This window comes from Oryza sativa, chromosome 2 (assembly GCF_034140825.1).
Source record: "Oryza sativa Japonica Group chromosome 2, ASM3414082v1".
Classification (NCBI taxonomy): Eukaryota; Viridiplantae; Streptophyta; class Magnoliopsida; order Poales; family Poaceae; genus Oryza; species Oryza sativa.
Window position 1 is genome coordinate 32,092,755 of NC_089036.1, and position 19,858 is coordinate 32,112,612.

Genomic DNA, 19,858 nt, shown 5'->3' on the forward strand with positions numbered 1-19,858 from the left:
GGTAATTTAACTCGCAAGCACAATCTTTTTCCCACAGCACCAGCCCACGTCGCGGTCGTCTCGTCGGAAACCTGAAACCACCACGAGCCAAGAGCCCAAGAGCGAACCCACCCACCCACCCACCCGGTCTGTCTCCTAACCCCGGTCGCTTCTATAAAACGGAAGCCCGAGACGAGACCGACCCACCGCACCGCGCCGCACTTGCGCCAGAACTCGGGAGAGCGAACGAACGCCTCGTGCTCGTCTCGTGCAACAAACGAATCCTCCTCTTCTTTATTCTTTTTTTTTTTCGTCCTCGCCCTTCCGCCTCCTTGGTTTCGCCGCCACCCCGGCGATCTCCGTCGACCCACCCGCCCGCCGCCACCGCGGATCTCGCTCGGTTTCGCCGACCCTGACGGGGAACCAACCAGAGCTATAAGACGCGCCCCTCCCCCCTCTCGCTCTCGATCGAGTCCGCGGGCGTGGTTCTGTTCTCCGATTCCTTCCCAGGTATGAATGTGTTCCCCTCATTCCTTTCCCCTTTTTTGCGATTTGGAATCCATGGTGAGGGGAATGGCGGTGATTTTACTGGATTCCGCGGTCGCTTCTGTTTCCTGATCTCCGTAGTGTGGTTATTTTGGTTTGATGCGTGGACCAGCCGTCTCCAGATTGCTCAATCTTAGTCGACTAGGGAAGAGGAAGAATAAATCGCTGAATGTTGTGTTGTTGTTTCTATGGAGAACAGGATGGCTGCTTCCACGTCCCAGCATGCGCTCGTATCCGTCAAGTCGTTGTGCACCGGTGCCAACTTTGGTTTCGAAAAGAGAACCAGCAAAGTGCGTTTTGTTTTGGTTGGGAGGTGCTGCTCGGGCACCCGGAAATTGGGTTTGGTATGCGCTTCAAACTCACATTCTTCGGTGATGGAGCCGGCTCAGCTACCATTGAGCCCCGAGAGCGGAAACACCCCAAAGAAATCAAGTAACCATCTCAAATCCTGTTAGACTTGGAATGTAGTAGCTGCACATTCTGTTATTGCTATAATTGATACCGTGATGCTATAATAACATTCTTTCTTCTTGCAGGTGAAAGTGCGCTCATATTGATCCGGCATGGTGAATCGCTATGGAATGAGAAAAATCTATTTACTGGCTGCGTCGATGTGCCCCTGACCCCAAAGGGTGTTGACGAGGCAATTGAGGCGGGTAAAAGGATATGCAATATCCCAGTTGATGTAATATACACCTCGTCACTAATTCGTGCTCAGATGACCGCTATGCTTGCCATGATGCAGCATCGTCGTAAGAAGGTTCTCTACCCTCTCTATTTTGGACATCTCCACTAGAAAAACAGGGCATTTTTTCATTTGAGATCAAATATGTAAACAGGGTCTGACACATGCAACCATGATAGGTTCCAATTGTTGTGCACAGTGAGAGCGAACAAGCTCACAGGTGGAGCAAGATATACAGTGAAGAGACAAAGAAGCAATCAATTCCTGTCATAACAGCTTGGCAGCTGAATGAACGAATGTAAGTTTATCTGCCCTCTATGATGTAGAGTGATCATTAGGTAATATGCACCTGTAGTTTAGCCACTTGAATCACATGAGAACTTTATCTCATCTTGTTAGGTATGGGGAACTACAAGGCCTTAACAAGCAAGAAACTGCTGATCGTTTTGGCAAAGAACAAGTTCATGAATGGCGTCGCAGTTACGACATTCCTCCCCCAAATGGCGAGAGCCTAGAGATGTGTGCAGAGAGAGCAGTTGCTTATTTTAAAGATCAAGTAAGGATATGATTGAATACTGTTCTTTCAGTTGGACATCTGGTGTAGCAATAGTTGCTTACATGTGTAAAAAGTGTGGTTTTACCTGCATTTTCTCTATTATTGTGTTTGTCATCTGGTTTGTTGCCATCACTCGATGCTGCATCCAACCTAGGACCCTGTATTGACCTACCTTCCTGTTTGTGACTATACCATTTAAGAGGAAGTTTCTGTTCTAAGTTGTATCTGTCTTTTGATCTACAGATTGTACCTCAGCTTGTGGCAGGAAAGCATGTGATGATTGCTGCCCATGGCAATTCACTTCGTTCAATTATAATGCACTTAGACAAGTTGACTTCTCAAGAGGTAATATACTTATTTTCTGGTATTACTTTTCATTATTCTGAGTTCATTTATTGAAACAGGTATCAACCACTTTTGTTTCAGGTTATCAGCCTTGAACTGTCTACTGGCATTCCTATGCTGTATATATTTAAGGAAGGAAAATTTATTAGACGGGGGAGTCCGGCAGGCCCTTCTGAGGCAGGTGTCTATGCCTACACCAGGGTAAGAGTTCTCTCTATTTACAACTGGAAAGTGTTGGATGCAATGTCATGATTCAAACTATATATTGCCTAACTGAAATAGAAACATGTCAGTCCATATGCTGCAAACTATTAAAACTATACAAACTGAAATAGGAACATAACTTGCTTCACTGATGTCTCAACATGTCAGTCCATATGTTGCACCCGTACTTTATTAAACCCTGTCCGTAATTCAAATCAATTGACCACAACAAGGTCTTTTATGGCCTACGATTGATATCGACGTTTTTCCCTGTAATTGTAAGGAGTACATTTTAAAGTTGAGCAGTATATTATTTGTAGTTATGGACAAATGCCTTTATCTCTGCGAATATTTTACAGCCCTAAATTCTTTAAATTTGGATGCAGAGCTTGGCTCAGTACAGACAGAAGCTTGACAACATGTTTCAGTAACCATCTGTAAGTAACTGCACATTATTATCAGATATAGAAACACATTAGTCCAAAGAGGTTGGAATGATCATTCTTTACCTTTGATGCCTGATGCAGGCTCTGTTTCCACCAGCATCTGAGGAATTTTCATCCGTCGAACATACAGTTTATCCCCCCATCTGCCACAAAGAAGTGGCTAAGCATACTATTCAGTATGGGCTGCAGTTTGTAGCATCCTTCTTTTTCGTTTCGTTTGAAACCATGCAGCATGTAACATGGATGTCTAGAGACTTTAGGGACAAATTAGGTGATGACCTAGAAGATACAAACGGGGATGAATTTACATCACCATTGTGTTCTCGTTTTGTGGCTCACCATTCATAAGATGTTGCGATAACAGAAATTTGTAATGGATTCATATACTGGACAAGTTGTGTGTGAGCTATTCTGCCTTTTATACTTCTCCTGACGAGCGAATGCCTTTCAGCCTGTTCTTCAGCAATATTATTTTATTAATTTTGTCCAACAAACTTAGAAAAAAGAACACATGTCGACAAGACATGAACTTGCCAGTACTGCATATCTCAATTCAGAGGCGCTGAAACCAGCCAACAGATGGTATCTCAGCATGGAAAAGTCGGTGATATTTATAAAATTTATGAATTGGAGGTCAAAGCTTGGCGATTGATGCTTCGTTCATGCAAAACAAGCAACCTCCCCATGTGATGAAAAACTGCACCGGCTCATCCCAAGTACATAGGTTTTTCTTTTTTTTTTTTTAGCCTGCAGATCATCTTGCTGCTTATACTTTATTTTACCGCCCCACTCCCCAGCAAGTACATCCATGTAATACCCATCAGGCCATCATACTCTTAAATGGCCTATAATTAAACCCAAAAATAAGCTGACAAACCAGAAGCATCCTAAGTAACGTGATTTCATCTGCTAAATCCAAGAAAAACACAGACAAAAATTTCCTTCTCCAGAAGGCACCAAGGAGGCAAGAAGAAAGAAAGAAAGAAAGAACCAAGGGCATCTAGCTCCCCTGAATCCCAGGAACCCATTTCAAGCACTCACAATTCCCTCCCTGCCACCCATTTTCACCACCCACATTTACCCCCCCCCCCCCCCCCCCCAATTTTCTGCCCCCACTACTCCACATTTCGCTCTCGCTTTGCCGGGAAAAAAAACCGCCTACCACGATAGGCTCCCGGATGAGGGTCCATACCGTTTGCTTGCTTCATTTACATCGAGCTGGATGTCAAATCACAATTCTCCCTGTGACATCCCAAAGCCTGCCTCTGTTGATGAATTCGTCAAGAATGGCAAGAAGAAGAAGGTAAGATCTCTCAGCAGCTCGTCCAAAAAAATCCCTTCAAAAAGAGGAGAAAATTCAGAATGTGGCTGAATTTTGTTGCTTGTTCTTGCTCTATTTTTTTTACAGTCATTCATGTCGAGCATCTTTCGGAAGAAAGGGAGGAGCGGCACGGGGAGCTCGGACAAGAAGCTGCTATCGCGGAGGGATATCGTCTTCGGTTAGTTCCACTGCTCTTGATCCTCTCAAGCTTTCTCTTTTTTTTGAACGAACCGGCACTAAGCGTGCCAATTTCAAGCTTTCATCAGCTTGGAGAACGAGAACTCCATGGTTGACGGTTGCATTGTGTTTTCTTTTGTATGTTTTTTTGGGTAGGTTTGGATGAGAAATGCGACGATAGGTCGGAGCTCTTGGATTCTTCCCCTGCCGTCCGCAAGAGCTTTTCAGGCACGTAGTTTGCTGCGTGAACATTGCATGGTTTTCTGATCATTTTGGAGAATTCGTATGCAAACACATTATTACGCTGAATACATGATGCAGTTAAGTTGATGAATTTGTTTTTCTTGGTTTCAGATCGGCATTGCGCCACAAAAATTGAGAGCTTGACTCTAAGCTGCTTGGATTCACCCCACAGGCAGTTCGATACCCGGGAATACCGGTAATTATTTAAACTGAATGTTATTTTTTTTGAAGAGAAAAGGAAGTTGTGATGAATTTGGACCCTACCTGACAATTTTGCAGGGTGTTCGTAGGCACATGGAATGTGGCTGGGAAGCCTCCTAACAGCAGCCTTAACCTGGAGGATTTTCTACAGATAGAAGGATTACCTGATATATATGTCTTGGGGTACAAAAATACTTCCCATTTTTTAATACTCTGCATCAGTTCATCATCTGACGTTGCATTCTTGAGATAGAAAAAAACATATAAATTTGCTCTATGTTTGTGCATGGACATGATGAGTTGAAGATAACTTTGCATTCTTAGCCGTAATGCAGCATGCTAACATGAATGCCATCTCTGAAGAAATTGCTGATCAATTCTGAGACGTTGCACAGGTTTCAGGAGATCGTTCCTCTGAACGCAGGCAACGTGCTGGTCATCGAGGACAACGAGCCAGCGGCCAAGTGGCTGGGCCTCATATACCAAGCTCTGAACAAGCCCCAGGACCAGTCCTCCGGCGACGAGCTGTCTCCGCCGGAGACCTCCGACAGCCGGCAGGGCGGCGGCAGCGGCAGCCGCGACTCCATACCCAAGTCGTCGAGCGGCGGCATGCTCTTCTTCCAGAAGCCGTCGCTGAAGATGCTGAGCAAGAACTACCGCGTGGACAGCGCGCTGGTGAAGACGTGCACCTGCCTGACCGACCCGTCCACCATGCAGCGCCGGGCGCGGGAGATGCGGGAGTTCCTCTACCGCATCGAGGCGTCGCCGCCGCCGTCGTTGGCGTCGGCGGCGGCGGCGGCCGACGAAGACGGGGGCCCGGACGCCGGCGGCGAGCTGGCGAGGAGCAGCGTGAACTACTGCCTGATCGCGAGCAAGCAGATGGTGGGCATCTTCCTGTCCGTGTGGGTGCGGCGGGAGCTCGTGCAGTACATCGGCCACCTCAGGGTGGACTCCGTCGGCAGAGGCATCATGGGCCGCCTCGGCAACAAGGTGCTCGACGCGGTCTTGCTTTGCCTCTGCTCGCTGTTTGGTTCATTGGATTCATGGCGCCGCCATGGCTGGCTCTCCTGCTTGCAGGGTTGCATCGCGATGAGCATGACGCTGCACCAGACCAGCGTCTGCTTCGTCTGCAGCCACCTCGCCTCCGGCGAGAAGGAAGGCGACGAGGTGAGGAGGAACTCCGACGTCGCCGAGATCATCAAGAGCACGCAGTTCCCGCGGATCTGCAAGGTGCCTGGCCAGCGTATCCCCGACAAGATCCTTGACCATGAGTAAGCCATTGCCGATAAAAGATCATGCATTTGCTCAAGGCTGCAATGCACAAACATTTTCACAAACTCTGCATTGTCAAAATGTACTACTAACTAATGATGAACTCATCTGCAAATCCAGCCGGGTCATATGGCTAGGAGACCTGAATTACCGAGTCGCGCTAAGCTACGACGAGACGAAGACGTTGATGGGGGAGAATGACTGGGATACATTACTTGAGAAAGACCAGGTATGAGCTAGTATATGAAGTATGAATGAACAATGCTGCCGTGTAAACCTGCATTTTTTCAGATATGCTACAGTGATATGACACAGTAAGCACCTGCTTAGTTTGGTAAAATGTTACTGACAAGATGGCATTCCTGAGCAGTTGATGATCGAGAGACAGGCAGGGAGAGTGTTCAAAGGGTGGAAAGAGGGCAAGATCTACTTCGCACCGACGTACAAATACAAGCAGAACTCTGACTCATACGCAGGGGAGACGGCCAAATCGAAGAAGAAACGAAGAACACCTGCATGGTAGGAGAACAAGCTGCATGCTCTGAAGATTCAGACATGCTAGCACTGACACTTGTTGAGAAGAAACTGAAATTTCTGACGGATCCATCCGTGTAAAATGCAGGTGTGACCGGATACTGTGGCACGGCCAGGGAATCGAGCAGCTGCAGTACATCAGAGGGGAGTCCAGGTTCTCGGATCACAGGCCTGTTTGCAGCGTGTTTGTGATCGAAGCCGATGTAGATAATGGAAGCATGATCAGAAAGGGCTACTCAACTCTGGATTCCAGGATCCATTTCGAGTCTCCGATACCACAAAGACACAGCTTCTACGATGATTTCTGACTTGTGATTAGTGGTTTTGTCTATACTACTATACTTGTAGCTTAATTACAAAAAGCAGGAATGTGTCTACTTTTGTAGTGGGTGGGCTGCATTTTTCAAGCCTAGCACTTGTCTTACACTAACTGGAGTAAATGGTGGCTTCTGACCAAAATACGTCTGAACAACGGACAACTGGCTGAGCGGAAGTGCTTTGTGTCTTACTAAATTTTTGATGCGATGTCTTAGTAAATCACATCATACTTTCCTTTTATATTGCGATGATGTTCAAAGAAAGCAGTAAACAGTTTTCTATTGCAATGATGTTCAAAGAAAGCAGAAAACATTTCTCCGATTCGAAAAAAAAAAGGATTGCAAGATATAGCAGGCAGTAAGTGAATAAACCCTCGAGAGAAATGACAGGAGGAAACTGAGTGCAACAAAGTGTCGTGCTGTTATTTATCATCTGGCAGATATTGTTGCGAAAGGGTTCTCAAATGAGGTCACGAAGGTTGGGATGGTGGTGCCGACTACAAAACAAGTCAGGCAACACATTCCTGCTGTGTGTTAAAGCGTTTCTAGTTAACATTTGGTGTTCATCTCTTGGTGAGAGCTGAGAATTCACTGTGTTGGAGTTCATATCAACAGTTGGCTTGCATTTTTCATGGTGGTATTCATGGATCAGACGATGAACAGACACTTCAATCTGCCGGGGTTATACCTTTACCTTCGCCTGGCAAGCTTGTCAGCTCAACTCCGTTTGATGAAGTCACTGCGGCTTTCCCATTTTCAGATTCAGTCTCTTTTTCTTCTCTCTTGTCAGATACAGCCACTGTTTCTTCCCTCTTCCCAGATACAGAGTCTATTTCTGCCCTCTCAGATTCACTCTCTGTTTCTTCCCTGTTTTCAGATTCAGTATCTGTTTCTTCCCTCTTTTCAGATGCAGTCTCTTCACTCTTCAAACCTGAACTACCTTCTTGTGCCATGTCCTTGTTCACCATCACATATGGCTCTGAAGCAAGAGCAGAATTTTCAGGACTCCAGAACAATGGCATCTTGATGTCATCTTCTCTCATCCTTGCAGCATAATCATTTATGTTAAAAGTAGCCTGGTTTTTGCCACCAAATGCAGATTCTAATTCTTCCATGTTAAAAAGGTCTTCCATGATCTTGTTAGTCTCAGGCCTATCTGGGTATACAAATTTGACCTTGTTGAAAGTCTTTGGCTCAAGAATGGGGCTTGCGATCTGCATTTAGATAAAACATGATGTTAATTTAGTTTTATATGCTACAATAGTTAGTTGCCTACGGGTGTGACAGCAAGAATGTATGTGCTGTGCTCCATCATTATAAGAAAGTTCCACCTTGAAGTGTATACCTTACGTTGTACTCCATTACATTATATTTGACAATACTAACCACTGTGATTTTATCTTTGACAAATATTTTTTTATAATTACAATGTTTTGATTAATGCAAGTAGTGTAGTTATATTTAGCATGCAAAGTACTTTGACAATACAACATATTTTTAGATATTTATAATATTTTTTTTAAAAAAAAGACGAGTGGTCAAAATTAATACTACAAGAATAGTGTCTGGTGTCAAGTATAAAAAACGAAGGGAGGGAATAAGTCTACAATGCAAACAAGAGAACAATGCATGATCAGACAATTAAATGGAACACATTATCCCTAAATTTCTGATTGAATATAAATACTAGTACGATGATCAAAGCTGTGTAAAACCATACCTTCCAGAAAGACTCAAAAAACTTAGGAGCATTGTAAAGAATTGCAACACCCAATCTTTCAGGATAGTGACCTTGTAGGACATCTGCTGTCAACTTTGTCACATGAAGTGATATGTTAGATAATGAGAATCCAGCAAAATCAATGAGCCAAACCATCTGACTCTGGTCATGCGGAAGATTCAGAATTGCATTCTCCATACAGTATACCAAATATCTGATCTGCCCCTTGGCCTTCTTGGTATTCTGGAAAACAAGATAACAAAATTGGATGACTAATCACAGTTTTTATGCACGCGTAAACTATAAATTTTTTTTACAAGGGAAAAGGAGCATCAATAAACCTGAACTCCAGGTCTCATGACAAGAATACTCCGTCCACTCTTGTCAAAGTAATCAGTTCGGTAGATTTTTCCAGTTGCAGCTTCGTTTGCTATCTCATCCTATATTGAAATTCAAATAGTGCAAATGTTTCACATAGCTCTAGAATGGTACAAGGAGAATCACTCGTATGTGGATGTGGATAACATGACCTGTTATTACTTCTCTGGAGCAATAAAAGGTTTCTTAAGTAAAGAGGTGAGGACAGCTTACCCAACGGATCTCATCTGGCTTATACTCTGAACGCCATTTCAAGGTTTTCTTCAGCATTTTCGTGGCCTTCTTCACTTCCCAGTTCCTCGCTACCAGGTACCTCGCAATCGAAGCATCTGAGCAATATAGCGCAGCTTTTCCTGATAGTTGTCCTAGGGCAGCTCTAACTTCACCAATCTATGAGAAGAATTCAAAAATGAGAAACAACACCAACTGATCTAACAACACAATAGGGTTAAGGAAAAAATTGCTCCACGGACAACTCATAAGTAAAGAAAGGGTCAAGGGGATGATGACTAAGAAAGATTGAGTTGCATTTAAATCTTATCTGATGTTTTAGAACCAAACAAACAAAAACCTGAACCTTTGTGATACTGGCTCACCTTGGATAGCCGCTGCTCAAACAGTGCCGCTTCTTTTCCATCACCATTGTTCACACCGCTTGCGGAGCTCATAGTGTCCTTTTGTTACTACCTACCATAGAGCATAGAACATACAAGAGCTCATAAGAACATCAATCTGAATTACACCAAGGACGATAACCACATCAACATTATGCATTATGCATGAAAAGCAAAAATATCATAATGCACAAGTGTTGACCAGTGTTGGCTTTGCTGTTATGCAGTGAAATATGTTCTATTAGCAGAAACAAAATCAGTAGTTCCTTTTTCTAAAACTGCTTACTGTCTTCAGCTAGTGTGGCACTATGGCAGCGTTGCAATCTAACAAGCCATTTAGAACAGACAGCACAGAATGGCTAGGAAATGGTCCATCATAAATGCAACGATGTTAACATTAACCACCAACTCGCATTTCAACGATATCCAGTTATCTTCCACGTGATCCTGGCACAACACAGGAGCGCACGAGACCCCCAAATATCCAATCCGGTGAACAAAACGAACAACGAGGGGACCCGAACGCCTAATTTCAGCGCAGCAAGTAGCGTCAGCTCACAAAGTACAAGTCCACAACCCTTACCCAGAATCATCGAAGCTCCCGAAAGAACCCAACCAATCTCGCCCAAAATCGCACTGATGGAACAGAACCAATAACCACAGAACCCCAACTCTTGCTTCGCGCGACGCCAAGCACATGCCGCAAGAACCAAGAAACCTAGCCACGTTCTTGAGATGGCACCCAGGAAATGCCAGAACACACCATGATTCTCCCACAAACTCCAGAACGGCGTAGCAAGAAATGCAAGATTCCACCTTTCGTTGGCTCGAAGCCAATAAATGCAACCACGCAAAACCAAAATACCCCCATACACATATCCACCAATCGGAAGATCTCCCGCGGATGCAACAAAACGCTCGGGGACAGCAACAAAACCCCCCTCAAAAGAACAAAGCAAACTTTCTCCGTTGAAAGAAACGGATGCTTCCAGTCAATCTCCTCCACCCAACAGAAGCCGCGACGACGCAACAAGGTAAAGCTAGTTCTTAGCGCTCACCTCGGCGAGACGGGACGCGCGCGCGCGGTGAGCTCGACTGCCCGAGCCCCCGATTCCGGAGTCGTCGGGCTTCTTCGGGTTCTCAGCCCAGGCGTCTTCCTCAGTTCCTCCTCCGTTTGCTTTGGAAGCCGGGGAAGAACCGAAGAAGGGAAAGGTAAGAAGAGACTGGTCTGATCGAATCTGACGGCTCAGATTTCTTTGACTCTATCGCGTGGACGTATCCGACGGTGGTAGGGCTCGTGGTACGGGCCCACACTACGGGAACACCGGGTAATGGAGAGGGGAAAAATACATGTAAGATTTTTTGTCCGGTAGATATGAGCTGTTTGTGAAGCTGGCTTTGGGTTCGTTGGCGCTGTGATCGTGAGTGCTGGATATGATAGGATAGGATTGGATTGTTTAAATGATGATTTAATCGTATTTAATTGCTGAAAAGGTTCTTTGAGGTGTGTACTCCATCTATCGCTTGGAGAATCTCTATGCTATTATTTCCAGCATAACTGGATATTTGGGTGTTTTTTTGCCATTGATCAATGATCAGCAGCTCCATCGGATGTTGCTTTTCTAAAACTTGTGCATCAGGAGACGTTGGTGTCACTCAGTATATCAACCCTTTTTTGCGACATCCTTGTAACATTTTCTTTGGTTGGAGGATGCAAGGAGTTGATTCAGTACGGGGCTCTGGTAGGCAGTAGCGTCCTGTTTGAAGTTTTAAGGCTACCTTTTTTTTTTTGGTGATTTTGTCCATAGCCGTCCCTCTTGAACGTTGAAAATTTTCCAAAGTACAGTGCTGGTTAGGTTGGAGAAGTATTATTGGGGCAACACAGTTTGAGTTGGCCATGCATGACGCTAGCTGTCACAAAACTGTTAATTTGGGGGCGTGACTCACGTTTGTCTGAAGAACGTGATTGGATTCTCCAGAGTTGTATTTTCTAAACATGGGTTTTGACCCTATCTGGAGCTCTGGAAGTACCGGGACTCCGGGAGCAGCATTTCATTGTGGCAGCACCGCGGTAGTGGTACGTGTACGTCTCTCCGCTGAAAATGGGCTGGAAGATTCATTTCTGGGCCGAATCGACGAAGATCTTGGTTGATCAACCCAGTCCGCACGTGTCTCCGCAACATTTTGGCCCAACTCACGCAGCGAAACAGGCTGAAAGGCCGAAACCCCGGAGTCCCGCGCCCCGTCGCTTGGTGGGCCGAGGCGGGAGGAAAGAGTTGCTATCCGATCCTACACGGATTCTACGGAGGCCCAGAAATCCCACCGTTTCTCCGTGCTCGGCCCGCAAAAAACGCTCATGCCGCCCCCTTCTTGCCGATCGTGCATCCTCGCGGCGGTGCCCTCATCTGCTCCGCGATTCTGCGTGCTGCCCCACTACGATTCGCCAGCCGCGGCGGCGGTGCCGGGTGCGTCGGTCGGTCGCTAGCTGACCCAGTGAGCGGTGATCGATCGTCGAGATCTGTACGCGCCCGTCGCGATCGATCCAGGGACGGCTGAGTTCTGACTTGTAGTAACAATCTGTCTCGTTCGTTCTTCCACAGGTCCGGTATCCGAACAAAGGTCAATACTAGTAAATCTTTGCAATTGTGGGATAGAATAGAAGTTCTTTTTGCAAGATAAAACAGAATATTACTAATTGCAATTATCTCCTTTCGTTGTTACTGATCAGCTTAAGCATGAACTTTGCTTCTCTGCCCTTTTTTGTGAACGTTACTTACTTGTACACCTCCATACGTGCACAATATCACACTCAGTACAATCAGGTAGCATATATATGACGTCAACGGTGCCTCAATCTTTCTTAAATAATCATTCTCTTGTTCACATAAGTTAGATTCTTTTTTTTTCTTTTTGAGAAAAGAAGATAGATGGTTACACTTGCTGAGCAACTTAAATCCTCAGCCCCCTGAACGAAGCAGCAGATTTCCCAAGCAAGCAAATGAAATGCAACCATGCGCTGGCTTGGAATAGCTCGATCAGTACCCAACCCCAACTCAATGAACTGGACCCAGCTCGATCAAGGCGTGAAGCTCATCTCGAACTCATCATCGCCAACCATCATGAAATGCGACCCATGATCAATCACCTTCTTGCCGTCCTCCGTCGCTCTGCTGAAGTGCTTGCATGGGCTCACCTCGAACTCCACATGGACAGTCTGCATCGACTTGAGGTGCAGGCTCTGGAAGCCGATCAGCTGGCTCGCCGGCCTGCCGCCGTCCGCCGCGCCGTTCGGCCAGCGCAGGAAGAGCAGCACGGGGTGCCTGCCGTCCATGGGGCCATGGTTCTGCACCCTGACGAGCGCCGGGAACTTGAGCTTGTCACACGTCTCGGGGCCAATCTCTTCGACGTCATAGCTCACCGTGCCTGCAGCTGCTGTCGCCATCGCCTTCAGGCCATCGATGCTGCTCAAAGACGGCAGCTTCGTGCCGTTTGCGACGAAGTGGTGAGAGTACTTCGAGTAGCTGAGGCCGTAGCCGAACTTGTAGACGGTGTTGCCTCGGTAGAACCTGTACGTTCGTCCGGGATATCCCGTGGATGGATCGGCACGCATCCGCATATCTGTCATGGGCACGCTCGTGAACTCCTTTGGATACCAGGTCACTGGCAGCCTTCCACCTGATGAACATAGGTCACATGTAACACAGTTCAGTATTTGAACGTACTCATCTACTGATGAGAAGATCAAAAAGTGAATGAAATTTTACCAGGGTTGTGCTCTCCAAAGAGGACCTGAGCAATCGCAATCCCTCCAGCCTCGCCAGGGTAACCAGCCCACAGGATGGCCCCAATCTTGGGATTATACTTAGCAAAGGTCACATCCACTGGACCACCACACAGTAGCACCAAGATCACCGGCTTCTTTGCCGCGTTAGCGACCGTGTTGATGAGGTTCTCCTGCATTCCTGGGAGCGACAGTTCCAGCCTATCAACCTCTTCCCTCTCCTGATCTTGGTCTAATCCCATGAACAGCACAACGTAGTCCACTGAACTTGCCAATTGCGCCGCTTCACCAATTGATGACACATTGCAGGCAGCCGAGTTGCACCCAGCTAGGAACCTGGTGTCCTTCACATAGCCTTGCAGCACTTGGAGAGGAGTCACCGATATGCAAGGAGGGCCGAAGTAATTCCCAAGCAATCTCGTGGCGTCATTTGCGTTGTGCCCAATGACAGCAATGGATGAGACTTGTGATTTGGACAGGGGGAGAGCATTGGCGTCGTTCTTCAGTAGGACAACGCCATGTTGTGCTGCTTCAAGGGCAAGGTTTTGGTGCTCCTGCGTGCACACCTGGTCTGGGCCAATGTTACCGTAGCGGTTGTACTTTGGATTGCCGTTGAAGAGCCCCAGCCTCATCCTGACAGCGAAGAGGTTGTGGAGGGCTCTGTTGATGTCTTGTTCTGTGATCTTCCCTTGCTGGATTGCAGATAGACCATGTTCCTGCACGTAGCTGCCGCAGTTCACGTCCATTCCTGGAAGTGTGTTGTTACAGAAGGTAAGAAACACTTCTTAAAAAAATAATATGGAGTATATCGGATCGTTGCATTAATGTTAGAAGCAATTTGCATTTGTTGTTTTATTGTTTTAACTTTTTTGTTGATTTGGACCTACTATCTACTGTCTTTTGCTACTCATTGTTGTTGACTTGAACCCTTGCCATGTAACACCAGAATGACTACTTACATGCTGAGTTAGTTTTCTTTTTGAACCTTTTATATACTGTCTTTTGCTATTCATTGTCGTTGTTGACTTGAACCCTTGCTATGTAACACTAGCACAACTACTTACAAGCAGAGGTGATCTTCCTTTTTTATTGACAGATGGATTCCTGATGATATCATGATGTTCAGTGTCATGCCATGAATTATTTCTTAGTGGACTCACTGAAATACCTTTGTTTAGAGAACAGATCATTAATCTCACTCAAGTACCTAAATCAGCAAAACGGGAAAGCTGTATGCCTGTATGGGTAGTGGGATCCAAATCAACTTTTGGTTGCAGTTCAGTGACCTAACCTAACCTCCCTATATCTTTGCATTATTCCCGGAGGGCTCCATGTGAGGAAAACAAACACTTGAAAGTTGCAAAATAGTACTACTTCCGTCCCGACACTTGTCTAGATTTGTCGCCAATTTTTTTTTTGTTTTTACAGAGGAAGTAACATATTTGAGATACTACAATATATTGTGGAATTACCCCATCTCTGACAAAGAGTAATAGGACAATTGGGTGATTCTGACCAGTAAATATATAGTGGACAAGTATTACTAGGTGTGATGTGCAAATTCATACCAGCCTTGAGGACATCTGCAACTGCATCTTCCGCTGTCTTGGCATATCCTTGGACATCATGGATGATGGACACAGCATCACAATCTGAGGTGATATATCTGTCAACAGAGGAAAACTTGCAAGGATCAGTTGCTGGGCATTGTCACATACACACTGAACAAAAACTTCATGTCTAGGCCAAAGAAAAAACTGATAGCTCCAGTCATTCTGGCTTACCCGTAAAACCTCCAATCTCCCCTTGCAGTTTTGGAGAGGAGGTTGTAATCGGCACAAGTTGGCACGCCATTGACGCGGTTGTAGGAGCACATGATGCCGCTGGCCCCGCCGTCCTCGACGCAGCTTCTGAACGGAGGGTTGTACGTGTCGGCCAGGTCCTGCGCCGTCACCTGACCAAAAAAAATCGCATCACTCAGAGCCTCGTCAATGGCAGGGTCACCCAATTAGCCAGACCATTTGCTGACAGAACAACGTGTCGTGACGGGTCACCACCTTGGCGTCGAAGGCGTAGCGGGTGACGCCCTTCCAGTTCTCGAGGTCGTAGGCGGTGAAGTGCTTGCAGCAGGCGGAGGCCTCGAGGTCGGTGGAGTTGATGGCGCCGGCGAGGGCGTAGCCCTGGACGCCGCGGACGAACACGGCGGCGTACTTGCCGGTCACCGTGGGGTCCTCGCCGGGGGTCTCCTGCCCGCGGCCCCACCTCGGGTCCCTGAACACGTTGATGTTTGGCGCCCAGAACGTGAGCCCTTCCGCCTGCCCGTTGTTGTACACCGCCCTCGCCTCCGTGCCGATCACCTGCGTTGCGTGCCCCCAATTGCACAGCACCCAAACCAGAATCAGTTTACAGAGGAATTCAGGTACGGTTTTCTCTGCTCTTGTTTCGTGTTACTACTCTGCATGTTGTTGCGGTTTGCTGCGTTGTTTAGTAGTATCTGCTTTACGACTTGTTACCGTCTCAAAAGGTTGCGGTGAATCTCATTACGTGCTTTTGACAAAAACAACCCCAAAAGTTGCATGCATGTACCGAACACGTTCTTACCTACTCCTATAGGTCCGTAGGTGTACAAAAGTTCATAGGGCCGACGGGTGATGGATTACCAACAAGCTGCCTAAAATGTGTGGATTATTGGACTCAGTATGTACCAGTAGCACCCTGAATATATTACTGACATTCTGGGCATAAATTAGGCGCAAAGACTCCTCTGTTTCTTTTAACCCCTCAAAGGTAAAATTGAGAAAGAGACTACAAATCGTAATTCCCAGTTACACTTATTACACTTAAGTCCCTTCCAGTACTGAACAGTAACTAACCACTGGTGTTAGCGTGAATTTGCACCAACACGGTAAAAAAGTAAAAGTGAGGAAACGATCGAGGCCGTGCATGCGCTGAGCACGTACGTGCGTACCTGGCCGATACGGTACCAGAGGTGCGGGTTGAATGACGCGGCGGTGAGGATGACCTGCGGGAAGCTGGTGGCGGCGCGGAGCGGGCCGTCGAGGTGGATGCCGCGGCCGGCGTTGGAGACGCCGTGGAGCGCCTCCGACCACCACTTGTACGCCGGGACGCCGAGCCGGTCGACGGCCGGCGACTGGTCCCCGAGCTGCGAGATCTTCTCCTCCAGCGTCAGCCTCGACACGAGGTCGTCCGCGCGCTGCTCGATGGGCAGCCTCGGGTTGCAGAACGCCGCGCTGGACGGCGCGCCGCAGGAGAAGGGCGGGCCCGACGCCACGGCGACCGCCGCCGCCGCGGCGGCCAGTGCCAGCAGCAGCAGGAGCGGCGCCGGCGCGTGGAGGAGAGCGCGCGCGCGGCGTCCCATGGCTTCGTGTGCGGGTGTCACGTACTGCGCTCCGGAGCGAATGTGTGTGTAAGTGCGTGCCAGGGGTATATATGAAGCAAAGGGCGCGAAGCACATGGGAGTACGGGCTGCTGACTTGTGGGGCTATGCCGCTATTCACGTGCAATTACAATCCTGCCCGTTTCGTAATTTTGCATTGACAAATATACTCCCACCGTCCTTAAGTAACAAACCAGGATGGATCTAATCACCATAATATGTCCATCTCAAAAATATAGTTACCATGTACAGTTGTATTGGATTAGATATAACTTAGTATAACGAATAATTGCCAGAATATGTAGAACTAGAATATGATCAATCATGTGCTAGGTTTTTATATTTTAGAAGAGAGAGTAGAATGGATTTAATTCTATTCTAGGTCGTTATGTCCAGATTTATAGTTTTAGGATGGATCTAGTCAAATTCTAGATTACAGCATATCGGAACGAATGCTCTCCATGGATCATAGTGATGAGAAAGAAAAGAGCATTGCCTTTGTATAGGGCAAATTCACTGTGTTGGAACTTGGAATCAAGCCTTTTGTTAAACGACAATCTTAAAAATCCAGCCATTTAGCCGAAAGCCAGCGATGGCACCGAACAAGTTCGGAGTGCAACAAACGAAAAACGATCGCATACTCCTCAAGCGATCGATCCAGATCTACGTAAAGTTGTCACACCACGACGCGTCGTGTGGCTGCCACTAGCTAACATAACTGCTAGCGAGTAGAGCAGTAGCGGAAATGCTCATGCTTACGCTTATGGAAAATGCTTACGGATGCTGTAAGATTTAGCAGCAGGAGGCAAGAGCGGTGTGACCACCGATGGGCAAACTCGTGACTTCACAGGTTTGCCTGCCTGCCTGTGCTTTGTGGGTTTGGCTGGACCGACGCCCAAGGAAAGCAAGCGATAGTGCGAACTGGGAAGAGGCGAGGCGAGGCTGGCGTCCGCGCAGTAGACCGTGGTAGTGGTGGTGGCGTCCTCCGCCGTGCGATTCCCGCGATATCCTCCTCCTTTGCCACTCCGTGGCGCGCCTGACGTAACGCAACTGCTTGGACCCGCAGAAAGTCAGAAATCGTTCGAGTCGTGGGAAAAATTTCTGAATTATAGCTCGGTGATTTTATGGTATCGGATTTTTGACGCCGAGGACAGACGAAGCGTCAGCCACTGGTCAAAGGAGAAAGAACAACAAGTTCGGACTTCGAAGTACTCTGATACTATTGCCCTTGCAACAATGCTCGTGGTCTGATCGAGAGGACCAGATCGCTCTGTGTGATCACTGATCAGTGGAGCCTACGGCCTGAAGAGAATATTGACCGGAGGTTAAGATTACATTTTGTCTTTTTGGCACTTTGCAGAGAAGTGACTGGTGCGTGCCCATGGTCCGGTTTGTACTCGTACCGCATATTCATAAATTCCTCGAGTAAATTTCACAAAACTATATATACTATAACTAAATTATCACAAAACTACAGATTTAACTCGGTATATCACAAAACTACACATTTAACATCAAACTAGCTGGGTGGCCCGCTCACTTGCGCGGCTAGCACCTAAACAAAATCATATATTTTTTAGTATGGTTTTACTTTAAATTTGTTAAATAGTTATCCCTGTATTTCTAATTATATAGTTTTTAAAAGTCACACCAGCTGCTACCCCTTACTTCTGTCATATCCTTCTTTATTTGCTTGCTCGGTCTACCACTATTTCTATTCATTCTCCTTGAAACTTTAAAAATTGGATCTGTTTTTTGAGTTTATTATCTCGTTGGGTTTCGTTTTTATAATTTCTGGAAGTCTCGTCAAACGCTGCCATTATACTCCTCTACGGCCCGTCCACTGTCTTTTCTCTTTATTGTCATTGGGATTTTACAAATCGAACATAATTATCGTTCGAGTTCATTTTTTTTTTACTTTTTATAAGTCCCGCCAAACCGTCAGCGGTTTTGCCATTGTACTCTTTATGCCTCACCCGCTGTCTCCTTTTTTTATTGTCATTAAGATTTTAAAATCGAACATGATTATCATTGTTTTTTTTTACTTTTTAGAAGTTTCGTATCTTTAAAAATTGGACCCTGTAGTTTTTAAAATTTATTGTCTTGTTGGGTTTTATTTTTTTATAATTTTTAGAAGTCACGTCAAACGATGCCACTATACTCCTCTACGACCCATCCGACACCTACTCTTTATTGTCATTGGGATTCGAAAAATCAAACATAACTATCGTTGGAATTCTTTTTTATTTTCTAGAAATCCCGCCAACCGTCGGCGGCTCTGCAACTATACTCCTATACACCCCGGCTGCTGCTTCTCCTTTTTATTATCATTGAGATTTTAAAAATAGAATATAATTATCAATGGGGTTTATTTTTTTTACTTTCTAAAAGTCCCGGCAACCGCCTTACCCGTTTGCTTCACGGCCTGGCGATAGTTGGTGGGACTTCTTGAAAGTAAAATATGAATTCCAATGATAGTTTTGTTCAATTATTAAAATGCTAATGACAATAAAGATTAAGCGGCGGATGGGTCAATGCTAATGACAATAAAGATTAAGCGGCGGATGGGTCACAGAGGAGTATATTGGCAGCATTTGACGGGATTTCTAAAGATTCTATTTGGTGTATTACTAACAGTTTTTATATGTCGAATCAACCGCTACCACTCTACTCTTTTATAGGCTTGTTATTTAATTTATCTCACCGTGTGTTTTAGATGGTCTCTTTTTTAATAATCTTTATTTTTATCACCAATTTTAGTTATTTATAAATTGTATTCTATTTTAAATCTTTTTCCTTTTTTCTTTTTCTAATTTCAGATTTTTTTTAAAAAAAAATATTTAATACCGTATAGTGTTCTTTTAATATTTTTATTTTTCGTTTTTGAATTTCAGTTGTTTCAAAATTGTATTCCTACTTGAACTCTCTTTTAATTTTTCTAATTTTGGATATTATTTTATATTTTATTCTGAATTTTAATTAATCTCGTATGGGGTTCTTATATGGATTCTTCTTTAAATATTGCTTTTTTTTTAATTCTGAATTTTAGTTGATTTTAAATTGTATTCCTACTTGAACTCTTATTTTATTTTTGCTATTTTTGGATTTTATTTTTATTTTTATTTCAAATATTAACTAATCT

At 45.6% G+C, this 19,858-nt stretch overlaps 4 protein-coding genes across 4 annotated transcripts; 2 read left to right on the top strand and 2 right to left on the bottom strand.

The window, feature by feature from the left end:
• Positions 1-184: 184 nt before the first annotated feature.
• LOC4330747 (2,3-bisphosphoglycerate-dependent phosphoglycerate mutase 1) lies at positions 185-3,194 on the top strand. Its single transcript, XM_015767928.3, has 9 exons — positions 185-489; positions 725-957; positions 1,062-1,285; positions 1,390-1,508; positions 1,610-1,766; positions 2,010-2,111; positions 2,193-2,312; positions 2,702-2,752; positions 2,843-3,194. The coding sequence occupies exons 2-8, from the start codon at positions 726-728 to the stop codon at positions 2,744-2,746; spliced, it is 999 nt and encodes a 332-aa protein (XP_015623414.1). The 5' UTR covers positions 185-489; position 725; the 3' UTR covers positions 2,747-2,752; positions 2,843-3,194.
• Positions 3,195-3,870: 676 nt separating this feature from the next.
• LOC4330748 (type I inositol polyphosphate 5-phosphatase 5) lies at positions 3,871-7,067 on the top strand. The gene is made up of 10 exons (XM_015772107.3): positions 3,871-4,064; positions 4,170-4,260; positions 4,416-4,487; positions 4,614-4,698; positions 4,782-4,886; positions 5,099-5,693; positions 5,781-5,974; positions 6,096-6,204; positions 6,346-6,494; positions 6,598-7,067. The coding sequence occupies exons 1-10, from the start codon at positions 3,984-3,986 to the stop codon at positions 6,815-6,817; spliced, it is 1,701 nt and encodes a 566-aa protein (XP_015627593.1). The 5' UTR covers positions 3,871-3,983; the 3' UTR covers positions 6,818-7,067.
• A 157-nt stretch (positions 7,068-7,224) lies between these two features.
• LOC4330749 (uncharacterized) lies at positions 7,225-10,726 on the bottom strand. Its single transcript, XM_015772108.3, has 6 exons — positions 10,597-10,726; positions 9,521-9,611; positions 9,138-9,314; positions 8,888-8,986; positions 8,547-8,789; positions 7,225-8,040 (listed from the first exon to the last, which is right to left on the bottom strand). Exons 2-6 carry the CDS (start codon positions 9,590-9,592, stop codon positions 7,495-7,497), a joined length of 1,137 nt encoding a protein of 378 aa, XP_015627594.1. The 5' UTR covers positions 9,593-9,611; positions 10,597-10,726; the 3' UTR covers positions 7,225-7,494.
• A 1,646-nt stretch (positions 10,727-12,372) lies between these two features.
• LOC4330750 (probable beta-D-xylosidase 7) lies at positions 12,373-16,740 on the bottom strand. Its single transcript, XM_015767519.3, has 6 exons — positions 16,288-16,740; positions 15,377-15,676; positions 15,104-15,273; positions 14,888-14,985; positions 13,303-14,067; positions 12,373-13,213 (listed from the first exon to the last, which is right to left on the bottom strand). Exons 1-6 carry the CDS (start codon positions 16,696-16,698, stop codon positions 12,615-12,617), a joined length of 2,343 nt encoding a protein of 780 aa, XP_015623005.1. The 5' UTR covers positions 16,699-16,740; the 3' UTR covers positions 12,373-12,614.
• Between the last annotated feature and the right edge of the window lie 3,118 nt (positions 16,741-19,858).

What these genes read in the sequence shown, in the direction of transcription:
- LOC4330747 (XM_015767928.3), top strand. Translation starts at nt 726, where the DNA reads ATGGCTGCTTCCACGTCCCAGCATGCGCTCGTATCCGTCAAGTCGTTG. An exon ending in AAACACCCCAAAGAAATCAA is followed by an intron (nt 958 to 1,061) that starts GTAACCATCTCA and finishes TTCTTCTTGCAG; the next exon opens with GTGAAAGTGCGCTCATATTG. An exon ending in ACAAGTTGACTTCTCAAGAG is followed by an intron (nt 2,112 to 2,192) that starts GTAATATACTTA and finishes CTTTTGTTTCAG; the next exon opens with GTTATCAGCCTTGAACTGTC.
- LOC4330748 (XM_015772107.3), top strand. Translation starts at nt 3,984, where the DNA reads ATGTCAAATCACAATTCTCCCTGTGACATCCCAAAGCCTGCCTCTGTT. An exon ending in AGAATGGCAAGAAGAAGAAG is followed by an intron (nt 4,065 to 4,169) that starts GTAAGATCTCTC and finishes TTTTTTTTACAG; the next exon opens with TCATTCATGTCGAGCATCTT. An exon ending in TTCGATACCCGGGAATACCG is followed by an intron (nt 4,699 to 4,781) that starts GTAATTATTTAA and finishes ACAATTTTGCAG; the next exon opens with GGTGTTCGTAGGCACATGGA.
- LOC4330749 (XM_015772108.3), bottom strand. Translation starts at nt 9,592, where the DNA reads ATGAGCTCCGCAAGCGGTGTGAACAATGGTGATGGAAAAGAAGCGGCA. An exon ending in TTGAGCAGCGGCTATCCAAG is followed by an intron (nt 9,315 to 9,520) that starts GTGAGCCAGTAT and finishes TTCTTCTCATAG; the next exon opens with ATTGGTGAAGTTAGAGCTGC. An exon ending in TCATGAGACCTGGAGTTCAG is followed by an intron (nt 8,790 to 8,887) that starts GTTTATTGATGC and finishes CTTGTTTTCCAG; the next exon opens with AATACCAAGAAGGCCAAGGG.
- LOC4330750 (XM_015767519.3), bottom strand. Translation starts at nt 16,698, where the DNA reads ATGGGACGCCGCGCGCGCGCTCTCCTCCACGCGCCGGCGCCGCTCCTG. An exon ending in TCTGGTACCGTATCGGCCAG is followed by an intron (nt 15,677 to 16,287) that starts GTACGCACGTAC and finishes CACGCAACGCAG; the next exon opens with GTGATCGGCACGGAGGCGAG. An exon ending in CTTTGGAGAGCACAACCCTG is followed by an intron (nt 13,214 to 13,302) that starts GTAAAATTTCAT and finishes TATGTTCATCAG; the next exon opens with GTGGAAGGCTGCCAGTGACC.